This window comes from Capsicum annuum, chromosome 12 (assembly GCF_002878395.1).
Source record: "Capsicum annuum cultivar UCD-10X-F1 chromosome 12, UCD10Xv1.1, whole genome shotgun sequence".
Lineage (NCBI taxonomy): Eukaryota > Viridiplantae > Streptophyta > Magnoliopsida > Solanales > Solanaceae > Capsicum > Capsicum annuum.
The window spans coordinates 201222555-201245753 of NC_061122.1; the positions used below are offsets into that span (position 1 = coordinate 201222555).

The window sequence follows — 23199 nt, forward strand, 5'->3', positions numbered from 1 at the left end:
CAACATTATTCTTTTACACTTTACCAAACGACTCCTAAATGTACTAAAAAAATAATGCATGCATTAGTTAATGTGTAATATCAATATCTTGTTTGGTATATTTTTTACAGTTTATTGTGTATTACAATAACAACAATATAACCAGTGTAGTCCCACATAGTAGGATCTGCGATGGGTAGTGTGTACGCAAATCATAACACTACCTCAAAATTCATAATATTAGTAATGCAATAAATTCTAATGCATGCATTATCACGATTAAAGACACAATTAGAACTTTAAATCTTTTCTACTATCTTTCTACCACATACATGGAGGGTATTTTTATGAAAAACTTCTTTTAAAAAAAATTATATAATTTGTGTATTTTTAATATACCAAACTAAATATAAGAATAATGTAAATATTACTAACTCAAATATGGCTAATCCAAACATTATTAATACATCATATTTTATATTATTCTTATATACACTGCCAAATGATACCTAAAGATAGTAATAATTTTATGGCCAAATTCATCGATAGGACCTCAAAGTTATCTCGAAAATTCACATAGCCCCCTAAACTAAGGCTTGTACCTATCAGGCACCTCAAATACTAAAATTGATACCTATCAGGCACAAAATACTGATTTGACAAGGAGAGTGTAACACATTCCCCTTGGACTCGTGAATAGTAAAATAAAAAATATTTTACTTTTTTTAATTAAAAAATTTATATTTAAATTATTTGATTAACATAATTTTTAATTATTATAATTTTTTAATTAAAAAAAAGAAAAGAAAAGCACCCCACTCCCACTCCATTCATCATCATCTTCATCAACTCCCACCCCCACCCCCAGATCGCCCCCACCCTCCAACCGCATTCATCGTCGTCTTCATCAACCCCCCACCCTCAACAAATCGTCGTCAACCCCCAATAATACCAGTACAATCAAGAAAGCAAAAAAAAAAAGTGCAACAACTATGGTGGATATGGCGGAAACAGTAGAAGAAGAAAGCCCAATAGTAATAAATGAAGAAGACGAAGAAGAAGAGAAAATAATACAACATTATTCTTTATTTCATCAAATACTTTTAGTTGGTGATAGAGATTTTTCATTTTCTCTTTGTTTAACAAACTTTTTTGATTTTGCTTCTAATATTGTTGCATCGTGTCTTCAATTTTGTTGCTCAAAATTATCAAAAATGGAGAATCGAACTTAGAAAAGTTGAAATACACCCATTTTACATGATTTTACTGTATTTTCTTTTTGGGTTGGTTTGATTTTAGTTAATGTATAATGGGTTTTTTTGAAAAATTCAAAATTTTGATGGTTTACATTTGCTCTTGATGATTTTGGTTATCAAGAATGAAAAATATTAAGATTTTTGCTTAATCTATGATGGGTTCTTTTGTAAAATTTGATAGTTTGCTGATTTACTATTTGTTATTTTGATGATATTGCTTATCAAAAATGGAAAAATGAAGACGACGGGGGAGGAGGATGAGGACGATGTGTGTGTGTGAAGACGAAAGGGGTGGGGCGTGGGGTAGGGGTGGGGGGCTTTGTGTGTGAGGATACTCTGTGTGTGTGAAGAAGAAGGGGATGGGGTGGGGTGGTACAGAAGACGACGGGTGGGTGGGGTGTTTTTTTTTTTTTTTTTTTTTTAAATTAAAAAATTATTATTAAATAGATAATTAAACAGAAAAAACAACAATTTTACATATATTTATTTTTGCCACGTGTTTTTTTATTGATCATTTTTGCCACGTCACGTGAATATAACACACTCTTTATATATATTTTGTTGATTAGGTAAAAAATATCTAATTGGAATAAAATTAGGTAATTTAGGAGTTTAATAGATATAAATCTTAATTTAGGAATCTAAGTAAATTTTAAAAATAAATTTGAGCGTTATCAATGAGTTTGACCTAATTTTATTATATCATGTGTATTGGATAATGAATACTTCATCCGTGCCATATAAGTTGTAATCTAATTTATTCCCTTTTGAGTTTAGTTTGTCCATTGGTTTTGTACCAATTTTACTGATAAGAGAGAGAGACCACAATCTGAAAGCTTGAAAAGTAGTAGCTTTTATTATGAGCGGGGGGGAACCAGGGATTTTGAGTGGCAAAAATTGTAGGGGAATTTGTGCGAATGAACAAGGAAACACAAACAAAAAAAGCATGAAAAGATGGAGGAAGCTAAGGGACACATGGAGATTCCACCGGGACAAGTATAACAGCAACAACAAAAATGGAAACTAGTACTATGTTCCATAATACTGAAAAATGTTCTATTCGGGTTCAAAGAAAAAATAAATGGGTCGAAGAAAATTGGAAATAAAGAGAATTGAAGATAAAAGATGTAGACAAGTTACTTTCTCTAAACGGAGAAAAGGTCTAATTAAGAAAGCCAATGCACTCTCTATTCTCTGTGATGTTGATGTTGGTGTTGTTATAATCTCCAACAATGGCACTGCCAGACTCCATGAATACTCCAGCACTAACAGGTATATATATATATATATATATATATTATTTCTTCTTACGTTTTCTAGCGCTACTGTAGTTTTTTTGAGTAGATATGCCTGAGAAAGTTTATTTTTGTTGCATGTGATATTGAAGGATGTCTATGACAATACGATTGCACCCAGATAATTTGAAGCTTAATCAATTTTTAACACATGCTTTTTTCAACTATATATGGTGATAGAGAACAAGATTGGAATTAAAGCAAGTAAAATATAGAACAATGTTTGATAGCAATAACTCAAATTAGAAATCCTAACACTACTTGAATCCTTAAGAGGAAGGTTAACCTCTTGCGTATCTCAAGTCAAATTCATAGGCAATTCAAATCTCACAAAATTATAACAAGCTAATTAGAATAAAGTAACGTTTGTAATAGTTATATTAAGGCTAAATAAAGGTAAAGGAATTAGTCGAGATGCACTCAAGCTGGCTCAGACATCACAGTTATAAAAAAAAATTAAGGCTAGATAAAGTACTTGGTTAAATAACCTTAAGATAGGCCCAAGTGTCATTAGCCACATTCGGAAGTTCATTTGCTGCCTAATCATCACCATGCCAATCTTCACACTTTTTATCCTCTCTCTTGCCCAATTTTTCCATTTCCTTTAGTTCCTTCATTTTCTTGAAATCATAACTAGCTTCTATATGAGCCAAAGGTAAAAGAGTGAATTTATGCCCATATTTAACATTAGGCTATATTTTTTAGTCTTTCCGTTATGCCTTTCTTCTCTATCATATTGTCAGTGGCGTCCTAGAAACAAATGAAATCTTGTCTTCGCGCTACATCTGGACATCGTATCAATCTTTGTCATTGTTCATCACTATATTGGAAACTTTAAGTTCTCTCACAAGCGTTCGACTATCGGTTTCTATATGGTGTAGGATGTTTCCCATGTAGGGAAGTTCAACTTCTACACCAAAGTTGCATTTACCATAATTTACAATTTTCATTATTAATGATCATTAAGCAAACATCTTCAATAATCATGCATCTATCATGAAAAAGGTTCTTTCTTTGACCTTGATCTTGTACTTCCTAAGGTAAAGCACACATGAGTCCCCATTATTACCAAATAGCACTTGGGGCCATTTTCTTCTTCTATCCATGTTTCACCTTCACTTTCTTCTCCAACATCTTCTCCATCACTATCTCTTGTTGGACAACTTCCTTCATCCATAACGATGATAATTCTCCCGTTTGGGCAATACCTCATGTAGTGGCCTAAGCCATGACAGTTATGTCACCTTATCTTAGTAGGAGACTTGTATTGAACAAAGTTTCCTTCGCTTTAGGTTTGTCTTTGTCTACTTGATTCTTGATTAGCCTCTTTAATTTTTTCTCAATTGCTTGAAGACTTCCAAGCCCTTTTCCCTCGCAATATCATCTTCTCATACTCTTCAAAGAATTCATCAACATTTTTACCCCCTTGCCTCATAGTGTAGAATTTGGAAAGTATGTCTTCAAACCTTGTCATGCTTGCTATATCATTTCATTTTGAGCATTCTTTTCTACTTCTTCAAGGTCGATTGTTTCTTCTTGTAGTGGTTGGGGTTTTGGATTAACAAACCTCATTGCTTGCCTTAGTGGTTGTCCTGGTGCTTGATATGGTTGTTGGTAGGGTTGTCTGTAATATCAATGGTATTGGTATTATGGTTGTTCATAACTCATAAGGTTATTGTTAGTATGGTTGTGGTTTTAAATAATGTGATTATGATGGAGGAATGCTTGGGTAACCTTGGAAAGGCTCATCTCTTTTAATATGGGTAGTCTGACCTTGTTGCAACATTCGATGGAGTTGGTTTTGTGGTAGTGGTGTGGGAAGAGCATTGGCACCAACTCGAGGAGTAACTTCTCTTTCCTCCAAATTGTTCACCCTTTGGTTCTTTTTCCCTTTAATTATATAAGATATCTCATAACATCACTTAGGGATGGTTCACCTCTAGAAGTTGAGGTTTGTTTACGACCTTAGCTATACCCACAAAACTAGCAAACAGATAAGTAAATAACAAATCTTCATCAATCACTCCTATGGTGCATACACACCAATTAGTTTCCAATCAATTTCCCGTCTTACCACTCTTGAAGTTTTGGCTTTTAGTCATACTTTGGATCTTCACTCTTCAATTTTTTGTATTCAAAAGGTGAGGTTTCCACACAAAATAAATAAACAAAAATTGACAACTATGTTGTCCTGCCCAACTTGCACATTCCTCGACTAATTCCACAAGAAACCTGCTACCTCCACCAGCACAAGGCTAGAACAGATCAGGTAACTCTGTCCACTAAGGCTAGAACAGATGTGAAGAAATCACCTAGTTTTTTTATCTCTGCTACGATTTGAGACTGAGACCTCATAGTGCTCAATCCACTTTATTAACCACTAGGTCACACCCTTGGGTGCAGGGTGAAATCTCAAAATTGCCTCAAGCTTCACATCAAGTTCCTCCCATCTTCGGGAAGGAGTTGAGTTTTTGTGTAAGCAAACATTGACAATTTGAAGCAATCGGACTTGAAACAAAAGTCCCAACAAATACAAAGATAAAAAGCTTCGAGGAAATTAGCATGTAAAAGAGTAATTAGTACTCAAGAACTATTTAACATAAGTAATAAACAAGTTACACAGTGTTAACAACATAAAATAAACTGAAAGAGTTGAAAAATGAGTGAGAAATGTGATTTGAAACCAAAAATAATGTGTTGAAGTGCCAATTTCTGGTGCACCTTGTGCTATCACGGTCCGCCTATCGGAATTGTGTTGAAATTTCTTTTCTAACCCAAATTCAATTCAAAGGGAATCCAATCAACTCTAAACATCGAATACAAGTTCCTACAAACGTTCCCGACCAACTTTTACAATCACCACTCAAATCCACATACCAAATCTCGAATTCAAATCAAATCAATTTTGAAGCTATCAATAATGGTGGTTTTGGCAATTTTCTAGCTCAATTTCAAATTACTAGCAACAAACAAATCAACCACTTATTTAAGTTAGTTGTTGTATCAATCCACAAGCAAATCTCTCAAAACATTTCAAAAACTAGTATTCAATTTTAAAAACTAAAGAACAAGAGTTTTGATTTTTTTTGTTATTTTCATATAATCAAATCCTAGGTAGTGTACGCAAAAATATGCACTAATCTAAGCTTTGATACCAAAATGATAACAAACAAGATTGGAATTAAAACATTTAATATAAGGAAGCAAGTAAAAGCTAGACACAGTATTTGTGAAAAAAGCTAAACACAGTATTTGTGAAAATAGTAATAATTAATTAGAAATCCTAGTCACTTATAATACAATTAAACAAGCACCTGAAGCTACTAGAATACTAAAGAGCAATCTAACCTCTTACAAATCCTTAGGCAAATTCAAAGCCAATTCTGCCAAGAATATCACTTCTAAATCTCACAAGTTGAATTTTCAAATTCATGACAAATTAATCAAAATAACTTAGGGTTTAGAGTATTTATGCAAAGGTTAAATTTTTACATAAAATGCCTAAAATAACCTAACATAGGTGGTCCTAAAGTGTCATTTGACATTTTGGAAAGCTCAGCTGCTGCCTAGTGGTCTAATGTATCACTATCGCGATATAGCGCTAGAAGGTCCATCTATGCATTCATACTCAGTGTTCCGTGTTTGTGATGTTTTTGCTCTAGAAAGTAAATTAGAGTTGTCCTTACTTGCTTTTGTAACATCATGGTCACAATGACCTACAAGCTCATAGTTTCTCGTGATTAGTGGTCTGTGTCTATGTCTCGTGATCGCAGTAATCAACTTGGATCACAAAATCTATGATTGATGACTATTGTCCAAGGCTTCACAAATCAGTTCCAAGATCCATTTCCCTATCTTCCTTCCATTCCAACGGCGTGAAACATAAGATGGAATCCTCCAAGGATCACTAAAGATTTTCCACTTTATAAAAAGTAATCCAAGTACTTGTTAGCCTCTTTAATTTGCTTGGCCATGTATGAATGGCCTTGAAGGTGTAGGCGCAGATCTGAGCTCATCACATGAAAAATAGTGGTCTCTCACTAAATGCCCCATAAACCTTCACTTATAAAATTTATTTGATCTTTGCCTCTCAATTAGGATTATTGATATCATATCCTAGTAGATGAGAAACAATGTCTTATATTAGATTTTGTATGGATTTTGTATAGGGTTATAGAGATCAAATCCCAGTAGATGAGCAACAATTTCTTACATACTGGAATTTGTATTCTATGATTAAACCTTTTGACTTGATGTTTGCTAAGCTTATTCTATGATTAGACCTTTTGACTTGATGACTTACTTTTTTGTTGTCGTGATCCAAATCTGGCACCTAGGCCGTAACAAGTCACCCGGCGAGCTACTGCTGATCATAACCCTTTAAGCTAAAGCATGCAATTCCTAATAGATGAGCAGCAATGTCTCACACATTGGATTTTGTATTCCATGATTACACTTTTGACTTGATGTTTGCTAAGCTTATTGAATGACTTACTTTCTTGTTGTCGTGATCCAAATCTGACACCTAGGCCGTAACAAGTCACCTGACGAGCTACTGCCGATCATAACCCTTTAAGCTAAAGCATGCAATAACAACAAAAATGTTTATATATATATACACATATACACACACACACACTCGCAGTCTCTCTCAGTCCCATTTATGTGGCACCCTTACCTTTATAGTCCATCCCCCAAAAATGTCATCTTACTATAATTAGAAGCAATTTAACTTTTAAATTCACCTTTTACCCTTAATGAGATAATTTGCATCCACCACCTTTTACCGTTAATGAAGTAATTTACTGCCACACAAATTACTGAGGATAGTTTTAGACTACAAGTTTCACAAGTCTTCTTTTTTTTTCCTTAAAACATCATGCCAAGTCAAATCCATATAAAAAGGGACGGAGAGAGTATATATCATAAAATGCGGAAGTCAAAGTTAATCATAATTCTGCCCAACAACCCAAGTATACCAGGTCATGGAACTACTAATATCTATAATACAAGATACACACAATGCAACTAGATAATAATTAAGGTCTACTAAGAGGAATTGGCTGTTCGGCTGTGGCCCATGTTCCAACCAAAGGCCCATGACCTAATCCTATTCTCTTTTGGTTTCCAATCCTATTTGAAAAAAGATTCGGATCTCTATTCCTATTTTGAGTTGATTTGGCTTTAGGAAAAGCACCATCATTTATAAATAGAACTATTTGAGAGAATTATTCATGCTCATTGGCATTTGTCTTTGAGAGTCATTAGCACATAAGAGAGGTTTTGAGAGAGAAGAGAGAGAGAGTTTAGTTGCTGCAGTTTTTTCTCTCCGATCAGCCAAATTCAGATCGCATTTGCTAGCTCATTCATCATTGGATCGTGCTGAAATTTTGACTGAGTGTTACTAACATCTTGATGTTTGATTTGAACGATGACGATCGGATTTGGAGGTTCGCAGCTTCTGGTTTTGAGCCTCAAACAGTAGGTTTGTTTTGGGTGGTTTCTCTTGATTTACTTTTGTTGGTGTAGCTATAGCTTCTCCGGATTTGGCTTTTGTTGTATGATCATTTGGAGAATATTGGTAACCCTCTTATTGTTATAGTGGAGCGATTTGGATCTCTGTGATCTCGTGGCTGTTACCTTCGACTTGAAGAGTTTTTCCACGTTAAATTTGGTATTGTTTACTTTCTTTATTTTCGTATTTACCTCCTTCTGTCATAACAAGCGGTATCAGAGCCTTAGTTATCTATCCAGGATTTTGGTATGGATATAAATATAAGCAAGATGGTATGTTAACTGGGAGCAATTACAACATATGGAAGAGCAAGATAAAAAATCTTCTATTTGTGAAGAAGATGCATCTTCCTATTTTTGCTGATCATAAATTAGAGAATATAATTGACGAGAATTGAGATTTTGAGCACCAACAAGTATGTGGATATATAAGGCAATGGGTTGAAGACAATGTTCGCAATTATATTGTGAATGAGATACATGCTAGAACATTGTGGAAAAAGTTGGAGACACTTACGCTTCAAAAATAGGCAATAACATGTTGTTCTCACTAAAGCAATTGATAACCTCTAAGTACAAAGAGGGCAAATCCTGTTCTTGACCATATAAATGATTTTCAAGGTGTCCTTGATCAACTTTCTAGAACGAGTGTTAATTTTGACGATGAGATACAAGGACTTTGGCTTCTGAATACTCTACTAGATTCTTAGAAAGCTCCTCATGTTTCTTTAACAAATTGATCTCTTGGTGGCAAGGTGACTATGAAATTTGTCAAGAGTGGTGTTTTTGAATGAAGAAGTAGGGAGAAAATCTCAGGGCTCGTCCTCACACTCAAATGTTCAAATAGAAGATTGAGGGAGAGACAAAACAAGAAATACAAGGAATAGAGGTAAAAGCAGAAGCAAGTCAAGGTCAGGGTATGAAAGTCATTAATGTTAATCATTGTGGCAAGAAAAGACATAGTAAAAGGTTTTGCAATAAGTTGAAGCAAGAGACTAGAAAAGGAGTAAAAGGTTTTGCAATAAGTTGAAGCAAGAGACTAGAAAAGGAAAGAAAGAAGAAAAAATGGAAACAATGTTGTTGTTGTCTGAGATGACCTTCTCTTTGGTTGTGATAAAAACGTCATCAGTTTTGTATCCCATGATACTAGTTGGATTGTAGATTCTAGTGCTACATCTCATGTCACATCGAGGAAAGACTTCTTTTCATCTTATACTCCTGTTAACTATGGAGTGTTGAAGATGGACAATGCTGGTGAAGTCAAAGTGCTTGGTTTTGACACAGTCTGTTTGAAGACTAATGTTGGTACAATGTTAGTCCTTCAGAATGTCAAACATGCTTCATACATTCCTCTAAATTTGATATCTGTAGGGCAATTAGATGATGATGGCTACCATCACAATAGCAAATGGAAGCTCACCAAAGGCGCATTAGTTATGGCTGGGGAAGAAAGTATTCTAATTTATACGTGACTCTAGGATTTGTCCTTAATGACTGTGAATTTGGTGGAAAGTGACACTTTATCGGAATTGTGGCACAAGAGGCTCAGTCATGAGTTAGAGAGGGATCACATGTTTGGCTAAGAAGAATCGACTTGTTGGTATGAAACAAGCAATGGTGAAAATATGTGTTCATTGCTTAGATAGAAGAGTTTTTTTTTTCACGGTCATTCTCCTTCAATAAAGCCTGAACTATTGGAGCTAGTACACTCTGATTTATGTGGTACTCTTAAAGTGAAGTCACAAGGTGGTGCACTTTACTTTGTGACTTTCAGTGATGATCATTCTCACAAGCTTTGGGTATATCCTTTAAAATCCAAAGATCAATTACTTGATGTGTTTAAGGAATTTCAAGCCTTATCTGAGAGATAAATCGGGAAGAAGCTAAAATGTATTCGCACTGACAATGGCGGTGAATACATTGGTCGTTTTGATAACTATTGCAAATCACAAGGAATTTGTCATCAGGGAACTCCACCCAAGATGCCTCAATCGAATGGCTTGGCAGAAAGGATGAACAAAACTTTAGTCGAGAGAGTTAGGTGTGTACTTTCAGAGGTTAAACTTTCAAATTCCTTTTGGGCGGACGCACTTAATACTGTTGCTATGTTATCAATTTGTCTCCTGCAGTTGCTTTGGATGGTGATGTTCCAAATAAAGTTTGGTTTGCTAAGGATGTTTCCTATGATCACTTAAAAGTCTTTGGGTGTAAAGCTTGTGTGCATGTTCCAAAAGAAGAGAGGTCAAAACTGAATGTCAAAACTAAGCAGTGCATCTTCATTGGTTATGGTCAAGATGAGTTTGGGTATTGCTTTTATGATTCAGTTGATAAGAGGCTTATTAGAAGTCGTGATGCAGTGTTCTTTGAAGACCAAACTATTGAAGATATTGACAAGATTGAGAAAATAGATTATCAGAATAATAAAAGTTTAGTTGATGCCGATCTAGTTCCTATTGCTGATACATCTTTTGCACATGATGGAACCCAAGATAATAATGCAGATAATGATCAAGAGGGTATATAACCTATAGACGGTTTGATTAATGATGTCATGGCTGATCAACAACCAACTCCTGCTACTTCAGATGTTCCTGAAACCTCTTGTAGAAGATCTTTTGGGGAGAGGCAAAAGTAACACGTTATTTTCCAAATGCGTATGTACTCTTGACAGAAATGGGAGAACCTAGAGATTATGATGAAGCCATACAAGATACTCACAAAGATGAGTGGGTAGAAGCTATGGAAGATGAGATGAAGTCACTCCACGAGAATAACACATATAAGTTAGTGAAATTACCGAAAGGTAAGAAAGATCTAACAAACAAATGGATCTTTAGAGTAAAGCAAGAGCAACATACCCCTGCGCCTAGGTATAACGCGAGACTAGTTGTCAAAGGGTTTGGCCAGAGAAAGGAGTTGAATTAGATGAAATTTTCTCTACTGTAGTGAAAATGTCTTCTATTTGTATGGTGCTAGGCTTAGCTATAAGTCTAGAAGTTGAGAAGATATACATTGGGGGCAATCCTACATATATGCTAACGAAAGTGGTGGTTGTAGAGAAGCATGAGTATTGTAGAACTTTGGCAGGCATGATGCCTGACATGAGTTCCTCTGCTTGAAGATCCATTTGGCCTCTTGGTTGGAGGGGGGAGTTTTTTTGGCTGTGGCCCATGTTCCAGCCGAAGGCCCATGGTCTAATCCTATTCTCTTTTGGTTTCCAATTCTATTTGGAAAATGATTTGAATTTCTATTTCTATTTTGAGTTGGTTTGACTTTAGGAAAAACATCACCCATCATCTATAAATAGGACTATTTGAGAGAAAATTATTCATGCTCAATGGTATTTGTCTTTGAGAGACATTAGCACATAAGAGAGGTTTTGAGAGGGCTTTCACCAAAGAGAGAAGAACGAAAGAGAGTTTAGTTGCTGCAATTTTTTCTTTCCGACCAGTCAACTTCAGATCGCGTTTTCCAGTTCGTTTACCATTGGATTGGGCTGAAGTTTTGACCGTGTGTTCCTAACATTTTGATGTTTGATTTGAACAGTGAAGATCGGATTTAGAGGTTCACAGCTTCTGGTTTTGAGTCCCGAACAGTAGGTCTATTTTGGGTGGTTTCTCTTGATTTACTTTGGTTGGTGTAGCTATTGCTTCTCCGGGATTGGCTCTTGTTGTGTGGCCATTTGGAGAATATTTGCAAGCCTCTTATTTTTATAGTGGAGCAATTTGGATTTCTGTGATCCCGTGGTTGTTACCTTCGGACTTGAAGTGTTTTTCCACGTTAAATTTGGTGTTCCTTACTTTCTTTGTTTCATTTTACCTCCTTCCGTCATAACAGTGGTCTCCATGATCACCTCGACCGCAATGACTGATCAACATTGAGTCATTGATTGGTGACCTGATCATCACCTGCTCACACACCCAAACAACCACAAATGTAATATAAAGATCCAACAACATTATTGACTCACCCTCTAAGCTTACTCCTGGGGCAAGTCCTTTGAAATCCTTGGTAACTCATATAGGCATAAACAAACCAATACAAGTATAAAAATGATAAACAAGTAAAGCAACTATACTGAAGTCATTGATACAGACTGCTATTATTGAGCATAGGTGCATGACTGGTCCATCCCACATGAGGCATCAACCTCATGATCTGATAGAGGCTTGCCTCGTCTGGAATGACTGGTCAATTTCCCACATGACTCATCAACATCATATCTTACCATCTTCAGACATAAGTGCCTAACTTATCTATCTCTAGCAGTGCAACAACCGTCCCCTCTTACTTGGTATCCTCCGCACCAACTAACTAGCCTCTTACCCGGTATTATCAGTTGCACGCTCAATCAAGTGATGATAAATGTTAAACATCTAATCAACTATCACAACATGCGCATATCAATAAAACAATGTAAAAGCACATAAAAGCGACCTCCGTGGTCTACTTAGATACTTCCAAATACATTCAACCTAGCTCATGGTTGGCCACTCACATGAACCAGATGGTTTAAATGCACATAAAAATCACATATAACATGCTATTTGAGAAAAATAAGCAAACTAAGAGTCAAAACTTCGCTTGTCATCCTGCGCTTTGATAGTAGCTGAAGATGTACCTCTTGGCACCTTCCCCCCTTCCACTCATTAGGGGTCCCGCTTTGTCAAAAAAGTTCTTTTGCTATCTTTCTAGATTGATCTTTGTCGATGTTAATTTTGGGTTCCCTTACTTTGTCATCAGATCTTCCCTTAGCCCCACCACTTTTGAGTTAGAAGTGGTCCTTTATCTGAATGGGACTACCGTTGGAGGTTGTTGTGGCAGCTGTGTCCTTAGCATTTACTCGTCTCAACCGTTTGATGTATTTTGGGGAGGCTTGCTTACCGTTTTCTATTGTGCTACTTGCTGATTCTTAGTGATATTCCAATTCTCCTTCTTTCCTTTGCCTTTCCTCCACTTGTCCAGTCTTCCTCCTCCTTTGTCTTCTCTATTTCCATTGAAAAGCAGTTTTCTGGATATTACTTGAGATATTTCCCAAGTTGTTATCCACCTGCATTTCCCGGTTAGCGTTATTTTCCCCTTTTTGGGGTCTCCTTGATGATCTGCATGTGTATTTCTCACCTCATAGTTACAAAACTCAGGTATTGGATATTAATCTATACTTTTATTTTAGCTGTAGTAGGTCTTGTTTTTGCTAGTGTTTATTTATCCCTGGACACTGCACATAGCGGTAGCTTTAGTGCACCGGGCTGCCCTTTTTACTATTGAAGCGACCAACCAGCACAAAGCATCCCACTCAAAGAAATATCAGGTCTGAGAGGTTAAACCATATTGGAACTAAGGTGGTTTCCTCATTCGTTTTGAAGTTTGTACTACTTAATTAAAAGGGGCTTCCCTTATGGTATCCATGCAGAGGGAGTTTTCGATGTTTTAGTGACTAATGCCCAAAGAGAGATTGAAGACCATAAAATATGTTCAGAATTGGTCTGCTGATAATATTTTCCTTTTACTTACCCACCAACACTCATATCTGACATTATATATTCCAGTGTGACAGGGATTCTTCAACGATATGAAAGCCATGTTGAAACAGAAAAAGAGATCTCTGCAGAAATCCAGGTCACAGAGGTATTTGATTAGTTGACAGTTATCAAGTTATATTTTAGTGAATTAGACTTCTATGGATACTCTAAATAAATGCACTATCTTGCTTATAGTTAAAGGTCTCAATTAGTTTGGTTACAATTTCCCTCGCTTTGATGGTATTAAGAGCCCGTTTGGATAGGATTAAAAAAATAGCTTTTTAGCTTAAGTGATTAAAAGTTTAAAATAAGTTCTTATAAATTATGCAGCTAAGTGTTTGGATAGAAGTGCTAAAATTGAAAAAAAGTTGTTGATGTGTTTGGTAAACAAGTGATGTTAAACACTTTTTTCTTTTGTTAAAATGACTTAAATGTCCTTAAAGTTGTTAACAACATAAATACGGTGAATTATTTATAATTTTTAATTCTAAAATAATTTTTTTGAATAAACCTCCGATGTAATGATGGATTCGATGGAAACAAAGAAGAAAGATGAAGAGAAAATTGGAGGAAAGAGATGAAGCGAAGCGGCAAAGGAAAAAAGATTTTTTTTTTATATATTTAAGGATTACAAGTTTAGGCTATTGTTGAAATTGGAGGAAAATATAAGGGATTAAAAAGTAAATATTTTGGTCAAACCAAAAAGAATTTTAATCTAAAAAACAAAAAGTTGGGGGTACCCAGCTTCTCACTTTTTGATTTTTTTAATTAGTTTTTAGCTTTTTTTAAGCACTTTTTAATTTTACCGAACACGTTAAAACGCTAAAAAAGAGATTAAAAGTTAGTTTGACCAGATTTTAATCCTATCCAAATGAGTTCTAAGTAACTCTGAACTTGTATCCTCCCCCTCTAAAAAAAAAATGCACCCCCGAACTAGTTATAGATCAATATCTAACTGGAGTTATTTCCAGATGAGCTGTGAAATACATGTAATATCTGCGTTAGCTTTGTTATGTTGCTAAATAATGCTTACTCTTCCTCAGAGTGCATCATATGTTGCTGCTCGACCAAATATGTATCCATCACCAAAAAAATTGTTGTTGCGAGTAAAATGATTAGACATGCGTACTGTTAATAATGACTTGAATTTTTCCCTTGTATATGTTTGGAAACTCATAATCCCTAGTGGTTTAGGAGACCCTTTGTCCTAATAGATTTGGGAAAGGAATATATTATCCTTGTAGGATTGGGAGAACCTTTTCCTCGTGGTTTGAGACTATTTTGGGATCTATATATAGGGTATGTAGTTGGGGATTCTAAAGTATTGCACACTTCTTTTTCTTTCATAGTGGAAAACTCTCTTGCTTTCGCTTGACGATTAGGCCTAGCCGAACCTCGTTAAATCCTTGTGTTGTTTTTCTTCTCTATTTTCTTTATTTGTGATTGTGTGCTAGTTAACCCACAATATTTCCGCAACAATTGGTATCATAGTCAGGTTGGGGTTTCTACACATAATCAAGGATTAAGATGTCTCCATCATCTTCAACAAAGTATGAAATAGAGAAGGGGGATATAGTTTCAGTCTATAGAAGATTAGAATGAGGTTGTCTCTAGTGTTACAACTTACAAGGGTTACAACAACAACAAGAAACCCAGTATATTCCCACCTAGTGGGGTCTGGGGAGGGTGGAATGTACGCAGTCCATACCACTACCTCTAAAGAAGTAGAGAGGCTGTTTCCGATAGACCCCCGGCTCAAGACACAGGACAATATACGAAAATATTCAAAGCATGAAACATGATAAAACTAACATAGATGCAACATCTACAACTTACTAGGGTTATGGAAGGCAATTGAGGAGATTCTTTCAGAAGAGATGAAAGAATTAGAGAAAGCAGACCCGAAGGAGAGGGCTTTGAGTGCGATCTTCATAAGTGTTACAGATAACGTTCTTTGGGAAATTGCTGAAGAGGAATCTGTAGCAACGACATGGAAGAAGCTGGAAGATTTGTAATTTAGAAAATCGCTTACAAACCGCCTCTACTTGAAAAAGAGGTTGTACAATCTTCGTATGATTGATTAAAACTCACCTTGATGAGTTTAATTCGATTATAATGGACTTGAAGACTGTGGATATCCAAATTGATAGTGAGGATCAAGCCTTGATCGTGTTATGTTCTTTATCACAGTCTTACGATACTTTTGTTGATACGTTGCTATATGGGAAAGATAGTATCTCACTAGATGATGTTACTAATGCACTAAAATCTCATGAGTTCGAAGAAGAGTTTTTCGGATAGCAAAGCTAAGGGCAAAGGTATCAGGAGCAGGGGAAGAACACAACACAACAGAAAGACTTTAATAGAAAAAAGTCTATCGCTAGATCAAAGTCTAGAGCAAGAAAGCTGAACTGCTATGAGTGTAGGGAGCAAGGTCACTATAAAAGATATTGTCCTAAGTTAAAGGAGAAAAGAGGAAAGCAGAAAAGTGACTACTCAACAAATATTGTTGACACTAGTAATAATTTTTATGAAAGTGACAATGTAGGGAAAGTTTGTGCCATGACTTCTGATCATAGGCACAATTCCTTGATTCTTGATTCTGGTGCGACTTTCCACATGTGTCCACATAAGTATTGATTTACAACTTACAAGTAGACGAGTGAGACTGTCTATCCAAGTGGTGATAATCCATTAGAGGTAGAAGGGATTGGTAACATCAAATTGCGAATGTTCAATGGCGTTATCAGAAATATAGAGTGTTGGCATGTTCTTCGAATGAAGAAGAATTTGATTTCTCTTTCGACATTGGATGATTAAGGGTATAAGTTTCACTCAGAGAATAGAATGCTTTAGGTGTGTAAAGGCTCCATGGTAATCATGAAAGGAAAGCTTCATTCTAGACTGTATTATTTTCAAGTGAGTGTAGTTGAAGGGAAGCAACTGTAGCTTCTGGGAAGAGTGATCTGAATCGATCTCAATTGTGGCACTTACGACTTGGTCATATAAGTGACAAGGGATTGTCTCTGTTGAACAATCAAAATTTATTGAATGGATGCAAAAATCAAGCTTTGAATTTTTGTGAGCATTGTGTGTTTGGTAAGCAAACACGGGTGAAGTCAGAAAGAAGGCAGAACACAAGACCAAAGACAAGTTAGATCATGCATTCAAACTTATGGGGTCCAAATAGAATTCCCTCCAAAAATGGTGCCAGGTACTTTATGGCTTTGATTGATGATTACTCAAGAAGGGAAAAGGTGTATTTTCTGAAAATAAAAGAATAGGCATTTTCGACATTTGTTAAATGGAAGACGATGGTTGAGAGGTAGACTGAAAGAAAAGTTAAGCGTCTTCGAACGGACAATAGGTTGGAATTTTGCAACTTATAGTTCAATGATTTCTACTATAGAGAGGGCATAGTTAGACACCACACTTGTGTTGGAACACCACAACAAAGTTGTGTTGCAGAACGTATGAACACACACTTTATGATAGGGCAAAAGTATGCTTTCACACTCGTGTTAGCAAGGATTTTTGGTTTGAACCAATCAATACAGCTTGTTATTTGGTCAATAAATCTCCATCCACAACTATTGAGTTCAAAACTCCTTTTGAGATTTGGTTCGGTTTGCCTGCTAATTATTCAAATTTGAAGATATTTGGTTGTCCTGCTTATGTTTATGTGAGGGATGACAAACTTGAGTCGAGGGCAAAGAAGTGCTTATTTCTAGGGTATGCAATTGGAGTAAAGGATACAGGTTGTGGTGCACAGATCAAAAGACTACATGTTTAATTATTAGTAAGGATGTGACATTTAATGAATCTGCTTCACTGGACAGTCAAAGGGAAAAGGTAATAGCAAAAATAGATTGTGATGTCAGTGACTGCATAGAGCTAGAAATTGAATCTTCACTAGCTCAGCCCAGTAGTTCAGAAGCGGAGGAGGTGCAAAACATTAATCAAGATGATAATGTTGATGCACCTGTACAACCACCACCATATAGCATTGCAACAGGCAGAGAGGAGAGTGATCAACCGACCAAAGAGGTTTGTGAATGTAGTTGATGAAAATCTTCTTGGATATGCAAATTTTGTGGAATTTGCTTTGTTAATTACAGAGACCATTGACGTGCTTGAGCCTAATAGCTCTAAACAAGCTATTTCTAGCTCGAGAAGAGATCGATGGATTAGTGCTAGTGAAGAGATTGAGTTACTTCACAAGAATTGAACATGGAAGTTTGGTTCATTGCTAATGGGGCAAAAGGTAGTAGGCTGCAAGTGGGATGTTGATGTAAAGAAAGTACCTACACATTATAATCCAGCAAATTTGATTACCAAGGCGGTCCCAACCAATAAGTTTAGGCATTCTCTGGACTTGATTGGTGTGTGTAGTACTCAATGAGCTCTTTCAAGGGCCGGAAGCAAGACAGAGAGACGTTATTCCTATTGATAAAGGGAATTCAAGCCAAGGGAAAGATTTGTTAATTATGTCTTGAATTTTTCCCCTGTATATTTTAGGAAACTCATAATCCCTATTGGTTTAGGAGACCCTTTGTCCTAATAGGTTTGAGAAAGAAGGAATATTTTGTCCTTGTAGGATTGAGAACCTTTTTCCTTATAGGTTTCGAACTATTTTGGAATCTATATATATGGTATGTAGTTAGGAAATTCTAGAGTATTGTACATTTCTTTTTTTCTTTCATAGTGGAAAACTCTCTTGCTTTCGCTTGGAGGATTAGGCCTAGCTGAACCTCGTTAAATCCTTATGTTGATTTTGTTCTCTATTTTCTTTGTTTGTGGTTGTTTGCTAGTTAATCCATGATATTTCCGCAACACATACTATTGTGTCAAATCCGGGAAGTATGCTTTGACTAGTTCATTCATGTAGCTAATACGGGTGATTAGTAACTTATTATCGATTCATTGTGCATCTTGCAATGTGTCCATAGTAATCATTTGGGTGTTATTCAATGTTATCTTGAATAGTCATATCTACGTTTTTGGTGCTGAGAGTTTTCTAATCATTCTGAGGTGGACATAGCACTCTAAATACTCAAGTATGGCAACCCGAGAACTGCTCCAAGAAACAGAAAGGTACTGATCTTATACCTCACTTTTATTTCTTAAAGCTCATACCACTGACGCTCTGTCTCAATTTGACAGGCAACTCGAGAAAACTAACGCTGATCTCGCTGTGACTGACCTTATCCATTTGGAAAATGAACTTCAAGCTGCTCTAATACAAATCAGATCTAGACAGGTCTTTACATTCCTTTGCACCTTGTCCTATCGGAATTGCATCATTCGGAACTCTGGTGTTAAAATATACATAAAAGTACTTCCATGCTTATTCTTAGAGACTAGCTTTACCAATTACTAGAAGCTGTCACTACGTCAATGTGTTTTCAGACATAACCCTTAGCTAGGGTACTTCAATGTTGTTTTGGGGGTAATTAAATGATTATATTACCAAGTGAGAAGTATGTAGAGTATTTGGGCTCTGAATGGACATACTGGATTGACTTGGTACCCCATTTAGGTAGTCTGTTTAGGTATACATCCCGTCTTTTAGAGCCAAATACAATAAAAAATCCAATTTGGGCGTCCTTGGTTATTGCAAGTGAGCTTCCCTTATGCTACTTTTGGGTAGACTCCTCAATGTTGTTTTCATTCACCACTTTTGTAACTATATACGTTTTAATACTTTGTTTCATGCTTTATTTTCTCAACCAAATTATATAGTGTGAACCCATAATTGTTGGTGAATTCCTCCAGCTATACCTTCTATTTTTGTTTGCCTTCGCTTTGTCTTTTTATAAGCATTTGCATTTGTTTCTTTAACGGCCATAATATATATAAACAGACAATCAAACTAAGCCTAAGCTACAAGTGCTTCCAACTTTGAGAGTGCACATCTAGACACCTCAATTTGTCTCAACTGGCAACTAAACACTCTACTCGTTGTCACTGTGTCTCGTGGACACCTGATACCGACATACAACAACAACAACAACAAACCCAGTATATTCCCACCTAGTGGGGTCTGGGGAGGGCAGAATGTACGCAGTCCATACCACTACCTCTAAAGAAGTAGAGAGGCTGTTTTCGATAGACCCCCGGCTCAAGACACAGGACAATATACAAAAATATTCAAAGCATGAAACATGATAAAACTAACATAGATACAACATCCACAAAAATACACTTAATACTGACATGACACATGAAATTTGGATGTGTCTGGACGATCATTGTGTAAGTTGGGAGTGTCTCAATTGACACAGTGGAGGCTAGTTGAGGTGTCTAGATGTGCGCTCTCAAACTTGGAATGCTTACTTGCTAGCCGAGGCCAAGTTTGAGTATTTGTTTATGTATTATGAGTGTTCGACTTCAATATTATAATCTGGTTCCCTTTGAGTTGGTACCTCAGAATGAAGCGACTCTAAATAGTTTCGTCTTGTGCAGACAAATTTGCTGCTTGAATCTGTTAAGGGTCTTCACGAGAAGGTACGTTTTCATTTCCATTGGCTCATCCTGAAAACTCGTTTTGTCTATCTTTTCGTCTTTCGACTCTCTCAGATTCCATGACTTAGTCTCTCAGATCAAGGTATATTTGATTCCGTGACGTAGTCTCTCAGATCAAGGTATATTTAATTTACGTTAGATTATCCAAACATTCATATATATCTGAAAAACCAGCATATACTAGAACTGCAAAATGCTGGTGTTGAACTTTTTCTCTTCTCCTGAAAACTAGCGCATGCATGCCATGTTAAGGGCAAATAATGCAAAAACTAAATCAGGTCGATCAAATCTAGCCAGTAGTTTATTGAAGAAAAGGAGTATAAAGGGCGCAAAACATCCACTTGTGCTCGGTCAGTTTCTTGTAGGCTGGTCTCCAAGTATGTTAAGACTTAATTGACTATGACACTTGATACTCTAGGCTACTCTTTTATCAACGGGGCTAATAGGCCTTCCTCCTTTCTTTAATTGTTTTAGCATGAACTATTATCATGTTAAATTTTCCATTAGACAGTACATGATACCCCTTAATTATTGCAGGAAAAACTGCTGAGAGAGGAAAACAAACATCTGGAGGACAATGTAAATCATAACAGTACAAAATCTGCTCTTATGCTATCAGAAATTAGACCTCGTTCATATTTTTCTAACTAACATGCATTATGTCCATACAGATAGCTACTATGATCAAGAAAAACAGAAGAGGGAATGAGATGTCTGACCTTCAACCACAGAGAGTGACCCTGAATTTCCTCTAGTGATTATACTCGTATTTGTCAAATAGCCTTGCAAAGGATACGTGGTTCCTGTATTTAGTTTCATTTTCGCACATGAGATAAGCAGGGACTTCAGACATAACTAGCAATGTTGTGTTATTTCAGTAAAGACTAGTTGTTCATGACCGCGAGAGCGGTGGTACCAAATTGAGGCAAACTATAAATACTAGATGTGATCTCAAAATAACAAGGTCTCAAGGTCGACTGTCCAGCCGTGTAATTAATGAGGTGAAGATAAAACTTTGTTTCTATTGGATGATCACTCTTGAGAAATACCCTGCATACCATAAAATCTTATGCTGTGAATTACCATTCATTCTTTGGACAATTTGCTCTTATAATATTGCTTTGCTTCAATGAAATGAAGTGTTAAATGCTATAAATTAGCTATAAATTTGCAAAATTGGAAGCAGTGAGCAAGCATGGGGACTTAAAAAGGAAAGAAGGAGAGGTTAAACAATTTACATTTTAAAAAGACAAGAATCCATAAATAGGATTCTAGTAATAAAATTAGTTGAGGTTGGTGGACACAACTACTTTGGTGGAAGTAATAGATATTTCATTACTATGTGATTCTAGTAATAAAATTAGTTGAGGTGTGTGGAAGGTGGAAGTTGACGCGAACACCATAATTTTCTAAGAAAAAATAATTGAGCACTCAGAAATCAATCCCTAAATAATAAAAAAAAAAAGAAAAAAAAGTTGCAGCGAAAATAAATCATCCTACAAATTCATGAACAAATATGATGTTGCTGCTCTTCTGAAATGAACGAAATACAGTTTCATTTCTTCCATCTCCTTCTCAAAAAAACAGTTGGCCATATCATAACTTTTTTTTTTCTTTAAAACATTGTTGTCAGCTCAATACCTTCACATTAATTAGAGTGGGATAGTATATATGATATATTAAGTGCTTCCTTCGTTCATATCGATTATCAGTAGTCTAGACTACGGAAAGTATTTGTTTGAGTTTACGTTTTGTTTTAAAAAATTAAGATGAAACTAATTATTTTTGCCCCATTTTTGTAGATCAGCTTAGTTTTATTCTCCAATAATTTATAATTTATTGGAGAGAGACAAGAATGAAGTAAATTTTTTTTTTTTTATAATTTTTAAAGTGATAAAAAAAAGAGAAATATGATAGTAAAGATGAGAGCATCGAGTAATTTTGATGAACATAAATATAAATATATGAAACTCATAAATTATTATTTCTGTTGTCTCAATTTGTATGATATTTTTTATTTTTTTGAGAATTAAATAGTTCAAATTTGATCGTAAATTTGGATATAAAATTTTAAAATAAAATTTACATATCTAAAAATTATGTAAAAAATATTATTATATATATAGAATTATTAAATATATCATTATTATATATATAAAAATATTATTATATATCACATTAATTAATAATTTAAACTATTTGGAAGATCTATATAGAATTATTAAATATATCATTATTTAAATTTTGAAAAGACGGAATGAGCAGATTTTATGGAACTGTAATTCAAATAGTCTCTACTTTAAGTGTCAATAAGCTGTCACATTTGTTTTAGCTGCTGCAATTGTAATTTTACTATATTATCTCTAATTAATTATTATAAGTTATTTAAGTATCTAAAATTTGTAAATAATAAGTGTCAATAAGCAGGTACGTCTTCGACATGCCTGCTTGTGCTGCTTGTTTCAGCTGCTTCAATTGTAATTTTACTATATTATCCCTAATTAATTACTATAAGTTATTTAAGTATCTAAAAATTTGTAATATTAAATAAAAATACGTCTTCGACATGCCTACTTGTGTTGCTTCAATCATAATTTTACTAGATTATCTCTAATTAATTACTATAAGTTATTTAAGTATTTAAAAATAACAGGCACGTCTTCGACATGCCTGCTTGTGCTGCTTGCTTCAGCTGCTTCAATCGTGATTTTACTATATTATCCCTAATCAATTACTACTTATAAGTTATTTAAGTATCTAAAAATTTGTAATATTAAATAAAATACGTCTTCGACATGCCTGCTTGTGCTACTTGCTTCAACTGCTTCAATCGTAATTTTACTATATTATCTCTAATTAATTACTATAAGTTATTTAAGTATTTAAAAATTACTATATTACTATATATAATAAGTGTCAATAAGCCGGCACGTCTTCGACTTGCCTGCTTGTTCTGTTTGTTTTAGCTGCTTCAATAGTAATTTTACTATATTATCCCTAATTAATTACTATAAGTTATTTAAGTATTTAAAATTTATAATATTAAATAAAAATATATACATATAATAAGTGTCAATAACCAGGCACGTCTTTGACATGCCTACTTGT

The 23199-nt window shown here is 35.2% G+C and overlaps 1 protein-coding gene across 2 annotated transcripts; it reads left to right on the plus strand.

Moving 5' to 3' along the window:
• The first annotated feature begins 1650 nt into the window (after window positions 1-1650).
• On the plus strand, window positions 1651-21146 carry LOC107851026 (agamous-like MADS-box protein AGL27). 2 transcript variants are annotated; one of them, XM_016695915.2, is made up of 7 exons: window positions 1651-2507; window positions 13594-13672; window positions 18608-18660; window positions 18730-18826; window positions 20032-20073; window positions 20629-20670; window positions 20763-21146. In XM_016695915.2, the coding sequence occupies exons 1-7, from the start codon at window positions 2317-2319 to the stop codon at window positions 20844-20846; spliced, it is 588 nt and encodes a 195-aa protein (XP_016551401.2). In that variant the 5' UTR covers window positions 1651-2316; the 3' UTR covers window positions 20847-21146. The 2 variants fall into 2 exon arrangements, with proteins under 2 accessions (XP_016551401.2, XP_016551402.2); XM_016695916.2 differs by having other exon boundaries at window positions 1708-2507; window positions 20629-20683.
• Window positions 21147-23199: the final 2053 nt, after the last annotated feature.